General features: G+C 39.6%; 1 protein-coding gene across 3 annotated transcripts in view; it reads right to left on the reverse strand.

Annotated features, from left to right (window-relative positions):
• Window positions 1-10946, reverse strand: part of KHDRBS1 (KH domain containing, RNA binding, signal transduction associated 1) — a 52192-nt gene that overhangs the window by 21325 nt on the left and 19921 nt on the right. For all 3 annotated transcript variants that reach the window (XR_001003248.1, XR_001003249.1, XM_011955444.1), the window contains exons 2-4: window positions 10172-10296; window positions 8960-9076; window positions 1913-2059 (exon numbers count right to left, since the gene is read on the reverse strand). Coding sequence is in view for 1 of the 3 variants with exons in the window: in XM_011955444.1 (XP_011810834.1) it covers window positions 1913-2059; window positions 8960-9076; window positions 10172-10296 (389 nt within the window). In the remaining 2 variants the exon portion in view is untranslated. The remainder of the gene's footprint in view (window positions 1-1912; window positions 2060-8959; window positions 9077-10171; window positions 10297-10946) is intronic.

Here is a 10946-nt window from a genome sequence, read left to right on the forward strand (position 1 = left end):
GGGCTCTGGTCACAGATGCAAAAATAATCTCACTTTTTTTTCCTCCACAAGAGGGAAAAATCAAGCCAAATGCCATTTGCAAATCTTTTCACACTTCTTGTTGAGAGCCATTCAGTCTTAATACTTCATGCATTTTTACATATCCCAGGTGTATACAGATTCAATAGATGATGCTAGTCTTTGATGCCCCGCTCAATTGTCCGGCTCCTCCTACCTTACATACTACTGCTGCTTGAGACTCACACCTTGGAGAATCAAGTAACTAATGCCAGACCATTGCTCAGACTCCTCCAACTACCACAGCCAACACTGAGGAAACCCATGTCTCCCTGGCAGGCATCTTTTTCAAAAGATTCACTTACATGGAAGCCTCATAAACCTAACCCTTCTGAGGAATATGAGGGAGACTAACAACAAAGAGAGGAGATGGGTATTCCCTCTGCAGTCCTTTGGAAATTGAATGCTTGGGTGATCAATAGAACACCCCAAAAAGAGTAAAAAGAATTCCCTTGAGTAAGATTAACCAGCTGTGTTTTTCTCTAGGATATGTTAAATGGTCTGTTTCATGTTGAACATTCTAATGAGGATGAGGTACTTGAAAGCAGAGCAGTTGCGAAGACATTTGAGACTGTTGGCATCCTTGGAGTTCAGCATTACGGGTACAAAATGCCTAAAAGTTTTGTTTTATTTTTTTTGGAGACGGAGTTTCACTCTTGTTGCCCAGGCTGGAGTCCAATGACACAATCTCAGCTTACTGCAACCCCTGCCTCCCGGGTTCAAGCAATTCTCCTGCTTCAGCCTCCTGAGTAGCTGGGCGCCACCATACCCGGCTAATTTTGTTTTAGTAGAGACGGGGTTTCTCATGTTGGTCAGGCTGGTCTTGAACTCTTGACCTCAGGTGATCTGCCCACCTCGGCCTCCCAAATTGCTGGGATTATAGGCGTTAGCCACCGTGTCTGGCCCACGCTGTCTATAAATTTTTGCTGTATCAATTTCACATCCTCTGACACTACATTTAGTTCCAACTCCCTCATTTAACATTCAAGAAAACCAAGGACTGTATCTTACACCTCCTCTTAGTTTTCTGATGAACACATGACACTTACTCAATTCTAGTTGAATAATATTCCAAATCCTTCATAAGCTTCCAGATTCATCCTTGTTATTAAATATTCAACAGTAGTATGTTAACTCTGACAACCACCCGGCCTTGCTAAAAGGCAAAAATAGTACCATTTCCTATTTATTCAAAGTAACATTCCAACCAAGTATTCAAAGATAGTAATAAGCAAGATAGATAAACTGGCCTGTCCCATCTCTATCTAGTCCTCAGTTATAGTCTGAAAAAAGCTGCTCACCAATCTGTGAAACATCAACAGTCAGCCTCTTCCAAACCAAACTCGTCCTCAGCAAACTCCTCCAGGAAAGAAATCCCTGAGTGTGCTCAGGTCAGAATTTAACTCAGTAACACTAGATGCTATAAGCTGCTTACTGCTAGCCTCTACTCTCTACAGCATAAACTTCTTGAGTGCAGGGACGCACCTTAGTCACCTTCCTAACACAATCTCCTTGTTCCACACTACTACCAAAATACTCAGCTAGGTGAAGACCCTGTTAAACCTTAGTTAACCAAGTATCAGAATGCAGGCACATTGTGGACCCGAGATACTGACAACAGATACCGGTACACAATGACTACCACATTAGACAAGGAGGGACAGAGTGGCCTTGGAGCATAATGCTCGGAGAACTAGGTACAAGCAATGAACTACCTCAGGAAAATGAACATAAATGCAGAATTTGGTATATATACAGGTTACGCAGAGATCTTAGTTAAGAAACCCTACCTTCACAACAGCATAAGATCCCAGTTCTCTTTTGCTCAGAAGACACAGGATATGGATTTCCTTACCGGTACTAGAAATTTCTTGACTTCCTCCATGGCATGGGCCATAAGAGCATAAGCCTCACATGGGGGTCCAAAGACTTCAATGAAGACATGCAGATCCATATTCAAGTGGGCATATTTGGGGTCTCCACCTTTGCGTAGCTCTTCCTCCTATGGAAAAATGCAGAGAAACATCACACCATATGGACTAGCGAGAAAACAACATCTTTCCCTCTAAGCCAAAGAAACAGCAAGAAATATCCCCAATGTCTAAGAAAAACAGTCAAGTTTAATTGGTATGAGCTGAGAAGAATTTAAAAAAAAAAGAAAAAGAAAGAAAAATGGTACAGTTTAAGAAAGTAAAACAAGCAGCCAGGCATGGTGGCTCATGCCTGTAATCCCAGCACTTTGGGAGGCCGAGGCGGGCGGATCACTAGGTCAGGAGTTCGAGACCAGCCTGACCAACATGATTAAGCCTCACCTCTACTAAAAATACAAAAATTAGCCAGGCATGGTGGTGCTTGCCTGTAATCCCAGCTACTCAGGAGGCTGAGGCAGGAGAATCACTTGAACCCGGGAGGTGGAGGTTGCGCCATTGCATTCCAGCCTGGCAACAGAGCAAGGCTCCGTCTCGAGAAAAAAAAAAGTGAAACAAGCTCTGAAGAACAGTAATTTGCACAGCCTGCTAAACTTGCACATGGTCTGCTGCTAACAGTTAACTGTCATCTTAAATCCCTGAGATATCCACTGGAGCTCTTACTAAAAGCATAAAGAAGAAAAACTTAATTCTAGTCTCTATTCAGATAATAGCTGTGTGCCAAGCATTTGTTTTTAAATCTCAGGTAGAGCTGTTAATCACCACGAGCTCTGCTTATCTGCTTATATGGTCTAGGGAGTACTAGGGGAAGAAAGAAGTCAGGACAGAGAGAAGAAAAGCTCATGTAAATCTCATTAGCTAGAACAACACACTTCAGCCCTAACTATATGCATCTAGTAAGAAATGACCTGAGAAAACAAACACGTGTCCATTAGGCTACATAAAAGGAGGGTTGAAAGAATAGGTTTTTGGACTGTAGCAGGCATATCTCATCAAATAAGATGACCCCAGAAGGCTAAGACCATTCTGTTTCGGTGAGAAGTTTCTTGTCACAGAGTACACAGTGTATGCGGCTATGGCATGGGAAAAGACTCATTAGATTCTGTAGTCAGGATTACTCATGGTTCCTTTTGGAATACATTCTTTTAGTGAGCCTCACATTCCAGCTGGCTATAAAACAAACCAACTAATCCTCAAACTCATCTGCTCTCACAACACTATTGTTCTCACTTTTCCAGGTTACAAAAAAGGGGGTGTGCTGTTTGCATTTTAGTATCTTTTGTCTGCTTTAGACTAAGTTTTAGTATATCCAGCTCCCCTTTCAAGTTTTCACAGACAATCCTACCAATGTGCAAGATGCTACTGCTGTGTCCATTACTATGCAGTCAAAAGTCCAAAAGAAAACTATCACCAGGGCATACCTAGGCTCTTCCAGGGTTGCCAAGCAAGTAAATTAACTTGGTGTATAATCTCTTGCATCCAGTGCAAATTTAAAGGAGCCACATTCTGTACATACACAAAATTCTTGCCTCTATAAGGCATCCATACTGCATTCTGGGCAAGTAGAAGGCATTAGGATGTCCTCTTGCCTCACTAATGTGAGCTTACCTTGGCTTTGTCTCTCATTGAGCCCTTTCCCAGCACAGAGATCTTTGCACCAGTCTCTTCCTGCAGTCTTTTGATTGTATTCCCTTGGGGTCCAAGAATCTTTCCTACAAAATTGAACTGACAGAAAATAAAGGATTTCTAAATATACATGCTACTATATAAAAACATCTCCACATAAATTACCTCATTTGATTTTAAACAACCCTGCAAAGGTAGAGTATTACCATTCCCATTTTGCTGAAGGACGCTGAAGCCATATTAATAAAGTGATTAGCTTAAGATTATGAAACTAGAAAGTGGCAGTTCCTAGACCTGAATTTGGCTTTTCTGATGTATTCTGGTGCTCTTCCATAATATACTAAGACCTTTACTATTTTATTTTTTACTTTATTTTGAGACAGGCTCTCACTCTGTTGCCCAGGCCAAAGTGTAGTGACATGATCATGGCTCACCGCAGCCTCGACTTCCTGGGCTCAATTGATCCTCCTGTCTCAGCCTCTGGAGTAGCTGGGACTATAGGTGCATATCACCATATCAGGCTGATTTTTGTATTTTTTGTAGAGATACGGTTTCGCTATGCTGCTCAGGCTGGTCTTGAATTCCTGGGCTCAAGCAATCTGCCTGCATTGGCCTCCCAAAGTGCTGGCATTACAGGCATGAGCCACTGTGTCTGTTTATGCATGCCTTAACATACATAAACATTGTTAAGGCAGTGACCTCAGAACAGAAGAGACTATATAGCACCCTTTGATAGCACGCTGGATAAACTAAATGTAACTAATTGCTTTCCTAAAAAAAAAAAAGGAAGAAAAAAAGAGCATTTACTTAGAAGTAAACTTTTAGTAAGAAAATAAAATTAACTTCATCCAATTGAGGATCTGTACTATATTTCCTTTTATTTAGATTTCAGGTTAGTCTTTTGACAGAGAGCAACTCTTCAGGTTTTATTTTTTTTTTCTTTGAACTTGTAGCCTAAGCAGTCATTAGAGAAAGAAACTTTTTGACAATAAAAAGATTATTACATTTCCTTCCTGGCTATAGCTATGTTATTAGTTAAGAACTTAGATATTTCAATTGCCAGAAACAGGTACTGCAAGCATGAAAGAGAAGCTTCACAGGCTTAAGTTTCTAAAGCATCACAATCCCCAGGAGTCCATGACTCTCTCATAATTATAAAGATAACTCAAAGATGCAAAGCACTTTTTGCCTTACCTTGGGATACTGCTTGACAGGTATCAGCACTCGCTCTTTCAGTTTCATGTTCTTATGAGAAAATAAATCCAAGTAATTCTCTTCATCGTCCTTTTTTGAGTCTCCTTTCTGGATCTTCTCAATTTCTGAATAGGAAAAACAATTTAAATTTTTGCTCTGGTAAATAAAAGCAAATTTTGAAGTCTGCTTAAAGTAATAACATGAAGTACCATATAGTGAGACCAAATAGTACACATGAATGTGCCAATTTCAGAAAGAAACTAGCTGAAAGTACTAAAGTTATATGAAGTTGATTAGAAAGCCCAAAGCCTGCTTCTAATAAAAGCAGTGTGCTCTTCTAACCTCACCTGAAGCCTCACGTGAGAATAGAGACATTTAAATGTTTCTTAAACTGATTTAACAAAATTAATTAGGTGAGATGGGGAAAGGAGAATAAAGAAACAAACAAAATATCAAAATCTGCATCAAGACAAAATATAATCTTACCTTGAAAAAAAAAAAGTCAATAATCTAAATATACAATGGATAGTTCCATTACAGTTCCACGGTGACATTAGTACTATAGATACTAGTCCTTAAGAGTCTGAAAGACCTTGTTCTTACTCTGCTACTCACTAGTCGTGTGACGTAAGAGAAGTTAATAAAATATGTAGATATGCCTAATTAAAGCCAATTTTTCATAAAGTACTTAATATATTGTCATCATTATCTAGCCCAAATTCAGCCAATGTCTAAACGATACAAAATGCACCAGGTACTTTTTTTTTTTTTTTTTTTTTGAGACGGAGTTTCGCTCCTGTTGCCCAGGCTGGAGTGCAATGGTGCGATCTTGGCTCACCGTAACCTCTGCCTCCTGGGTTCAAGCGATTCTCCTGCCTCAGCCTTCCAAGTAGCAGGGATTACAGGCATGCGCCATCATGCCCAGCTAATTTTGTATTTTTAGTAGAGATGGGGTTTTTCCATGTTGGTCAGGCTGGTCTTGAACTCCCGACCTCAGCTGATCCACCTGCCTCAGCCTCCCAAAGTGCTGGGATTACAGGCGTGAGCCACCGCGTCCAGCCCAGCCACAAGGTACTTTCTAAAAAAACATTTTATTGAAGTATAACTGATATGTAAAAACCTATACATAATTAATGTACACAATTCATGATGAGTTTCGAGATAAGTATACACCCATGAAACCATCACCACCATCATGGTGACAGACATATCCATCATCACCCAAAAGTACTTTCAATTCGCAGGTTAAGACCGTTTCATTAGATAGAAACTTGGCATACAAAAAGATTTCCTACCATTAAGGAACTTCATTCATTGAGTGACTGCAAGTGTTTGAGTGCTTCCTATGGTATGGAGAGGGAGAGCTATAATAGGTACAATCATTAACCACTATGGAGGACTTACTAAGAGCCAGGCATCTGTCTTGCAAAGCACAGGAGATACAACAGAGCAAGTCAGACTCTGTCTTCACTGTTTATATACTGGAGTTCCCAGACTATAGGGGTGGCAATGAAGTATAGTTAAGTGCTATAACAGGAGTTCTAACAGAGATGAGGGAAAAGTGCCCAAGGAATGAGCAGCAACTGAAAGCTTGTATGATCCACTGAGAATGGTTAAAATATAGATACTCCCTAAAATCAGTGGAATATTCTAAATATCAGAGAATAATAATATTCCCATGTTCTAGAATTTCAAGACTAGGGTTCCCAAACTTCTTCATGCATCAGAATCACTTAGAAGAGGGCTTATTAAACTAGACTGCTGGGCCTCAAACCCCGTCTGGGATTTGTGTTAGGAATTTGCAATTCCAACAAGTTCCCAGGTAATTCTGATACTGCTGGTCCAGGGATCATACTTTGAAAATCATTGGCTTAAAGTATAAACATACCCTACCTCAAACACGTTCTGCAAATCTATACCCTTAACAGTTTTTATTTATTTACTAATTATTATTATTTTTTGAGACACAGTCTCGCTCTGTCACCCAGACTGGAGTGCAGTGGCACAATCTCTGCTCACTGGAACCTCTGCTTCCCGGGTTAAAGCGATTCTCCTGCCTCAGCCTTCCAAGTAGCTGGAACTACAGGTATGCACCACTATGCCCGGCTTTTTTTTTTGTATTTTTAGTAGAGATTCACCATGTTGGCTGGTGTGACTTCAAGTGACCCACCCACCACAGCCTCCCAAAGGGCTGGGATTACAGGTGTGAGCTACTGCACTGGGAGTTTTTATAATAAATGTTTAGAGAGGTGCAGCTGTGAAATATATAGATGAAGCAAAGTAACTGACTCAGACATGCTATACAGAATTAGAATTTCAGACTGAAGGCTTGTTTGTTAAAAAGCCTAATTTCAGATGCTGTACTATACCATGAACTAATAGAGCACATAACTCTCTGGTTTTCTGACAAAATTGCTGACGAACTGTAAATATCCTTAATTAAAACCTTTAATCCTACAAGAAGAACTGTAAATGACAGTGCTCTTCACAATCTTACGTTTCACTGCCTGGAATAGAAAACAAATTTGACCTTACAATTAATAGAGTAATGCTTCATTCAACACTATACTTGTGAGGGTAATCCTAACCCTAACCCTTACTGTTTGGTGGCAGATTCTGACCTCTACCTCTTTTCCCCTGCTGCTAATATTAACTTTTTCTGATCAATCTTTTTGAGCCTACTGCACCTGACTACACCACTTTCTAAGTTCTCAGACTGGAAAACTTAGGTACTCAATCCTCGAAGTCCTAGAAGAACAAAGATGCCATAATTCTGATCTGAGAACATCACCAAGGAGTTTTTAATAACGTGGAACAGGCCGGGAGTGGTGGCTCACGCCTGTAATCCCAGCACTTTGGGAGGCCAAGGTGGGCAGATCACCTGAGGTCAGGAGTTCGAGACCAGCCTGACCAACATGATTAAGCCTCACCTCTACTAAAAATACAAAAATTAGCCAGGCATGGTGGTGCTTGCCTGTAATCCCAGCTACTCAGGAGGCTGAGGCAGGAGAATCACTTGAACCCGGGAGGTGGAGGTTGCGCCATTGCATTCCAGCCTGGCAACAGAGCAAGGCTCCGTCTCGAGAAAAAAAAAAGTGAAACAAGCTCTGAAGAACAGTAATTTGCACAGCCTGCTAAACTTGCACATGGTCTGCTGCTAACAGTTAACTGTCATCTTAAATCCCTGAGATATCCACTGGAGCTCTTACTAAAAGCATAAAGAAGAAAAACTTAATTCTAGTCTCTATTCAGATAATAGCTGTGTGCCAAGCATTTGTTTTTAAATCTCAGGTAGAGCTGTTAATCACCACGAGCTCTGCTTATCTGCTTATATGGTCTAGGGAGTACTAGGGGAAGAAAGAAGTCAGGACAGAGAGAAGAAAAGCTCATGTAAATCTCATTAGCTAGAACAACACACTTCAGCCCTAACTATATGCATCTAGTAAGAAATGACCTGAGAAAACAAACACGTGTCCATTAGGCTACATAAAAGGAGGGTTGAAAGAATAGGTTTTTGGACTGTAGCAGGCATATCTCATCAAATAAGATGACCCCAGAAGGCTAAGACCATTCTGTTTCGGTGAGAAGTTTCTTGTCACAGAGTACACAGTGTATGCGGCTATGGCATGGGAAAAGACTCATTAGATTCTGTAGTCAGGATTACTCATGGTTCCTTTTGGAATACATTCTTTTAGTGAGCCTCACATTCCAGCTGGCTATAAAACAAACCAACTAATCCTCAAACTCATCTGCTCTCACAACACTATTGTTCTCACTTTTCCAGGTTACAAAAAAGGGGGTGTGCTGTTTGCATTTTAGTATCTTTTGTCTGCTTTAGACTAAGTTTTAGTATATCCAGCTCCCCTTTCAAGTTTTCACAGACAATCCTACCAATGTGCAAGATGCTACTGCTGTGTCCATTACTATGCAGTCAAAAGTCCAAAAGAAAACTATCACCAGGGCATACCTAGGCTCTTCCAGGGTTGCCAAGCAAGTAAATTAACTTGGTGTATAATCTCTTGCATCCAGTGCAAATTTAAAGGAGCCACATTCTGTACATACACAAAATTCTTGCCTCTATAAGGCATCCATACTGCATTCTGGGCAAGTAGAAGGCATTAGGATGTCCTCTTGCCTCACTAATGTGAGCTTACCTTGGCTTTGTCTCTCATTGAGCCCTTTCCCAGCACAGAGATCTTTGCACCAGTCTCTTCCTGCAGTCTTTTGATTGTATTCCCTTGGGGTCCAAGAATCTTTCCTACAAAATTGAACTGACAGAAAATAAAGGATTTCTAAATATACATGCTACTATATAAAAACATCTCCACATAAATTACCTCATTTGATTTTAAACAACCCTGCAAAGGTAGAGTATTACCATTCCCATTTTGCTGAAGGACGCTGAAGCCATATTAATAAAGTGATTAGCTTAAGATTATGAAACTAGAAAGTGGCAGTTCCTAGACCTGAATTTGGCTTTTCTGATGTATTCTGGTGCTCTTCCATAATATACTAAGACCTTTACTATTTTATTTTTTACTTTATTTTGAGACAGGCTCTCACTCTGTTGCCCAGGCCAAAGTGTAGTGACATGATCATGGCTCACCGCAGCCTCGACTTCCTGGGCTCAATTGATCCTCCTGTCTCAGCCTCTGGAGTAGCTGGGACTATAGGTGCATATCACCATATCAGGCTGATTTTTGTATTTTTTGTAGAGATACGGTTTCGCTATGCTGCTCAGGCTGGTCTTGAATTCCTGGGCTCAAGCAATCTGCCTGCATTGGCCTCCCAAAGTGCTGGCATTACAGGCATGAGCCACTGTGTCTGTTTATGCATGCCTTAACATACATAAACATTGTTAAGGCAGTGACCTCAGAACAGAAGAGACTATATAGCACCCTTTGATAGCACGCTGGATAAACTAAATGTAACTAATTGCTTTCCTAAAAAAAAAAAAGGAAGAAAAAAAGAGCATTTACTTAGAAGTAAACTTTTAGTAAGAAAATAAAATTAACTTCATCCAATTGAGGATCTGTACTATATTTCCTTTTATTTAGATTTCAGGTTAGTCTTTTGACAGAGAGCAACTCTTCAGGTTTTATTTTTTTTTTCTTTGAACTTGTAGCCTAAGCAGTCATTAGAGAAAGAAACTTTTTGACAATAAAAAGATTATTACATTTCCTTCCTGGCTATAGCTATGTTATTAGTTAAGAACTTAGATATTTCAATTGCCAGAAACAGGTACTGCAAGCATGAAAGAGAAGCTTCACAGGCTTAAGTTTCTAAAGCATCACAATCCCCAGGAGTCCATGACTCTCTCATAATTATAAAGATAACTCAAAGATGCAAAGCACTTTTTGCCTTACCTTGGGATACTGCTTGACAGGTATCAGCACTCGCTCTTTCAGTTTCATGTTCTTATGAGAAAATAAATCCAAGTAATTCTCTTCATCGTCCTTTTTTGAGTCTCCTTTCTGGATCTTCTCAATTTCTGAATAGGAAAAACAATTTAAATTTTTGCTCTGGTAAATAAAAGCAAATTTTGAAGTCTGCTTAAAGTAATAACATGAAGTACCATATAGTGAGACCAAATAGTACACATGAATGTGCCAATTTCAGAAAGAAACTAGCTGAAAGTACTAAAGTTATATGAAGTTGATTAGAAAGCCCAAAGCCTGCTTCTAATAAAAGCAGTGTGCTCTTCTAACCTCACCTGAAGCCTCACGTGAGAATAGAGACATTTAAATGTTTCTTAAACTGATTTAACAAAATTAATTAGGTGAGATGGGGAAAGGAGAATAAAGAAACAAACAAAATATCAAAATCTGCATCAAGACAAAATATAATCTTACCTTGAAAAAAAAAAAGTCAATAATCTAAATATACAATGGATAGTTCCATTACAGTTCCACGGTGACATTAGTACTATAGATACTAGTCCTTAAGAGTCTGAAAGACCTTGTTCTTACTCTGCTACTCACTAGTCGTGTGACGTAAGAGAAGTTAATAAAATATGTAGATATGCCTAATTAAAGCCAATTTTTCATAAAGTACTTAATATATTGTCATCATTATCTAGCCCAAATTCAGCCAATGTCTAAACGATACAAAATGCACCAGGTACTTTTTTTTTTTTTTTTT

This window comes from Colobus angolensis, unplaced genomic scaffold (assembly GCF_000951035.1).
Source record: "Colobus angolensis palliatus isolate OR3802 unplaced genomic scaffold, Cang.pa_1.0 Scaffold4, whole genome shotgun sequence".
In the NCBI taxonomy this organism is placed as follows: Eukaryota; Metazoa; Chordata; class Mammalia; order Primates; family Cercopithecidae; genus Colobus; species Colobus angolensis.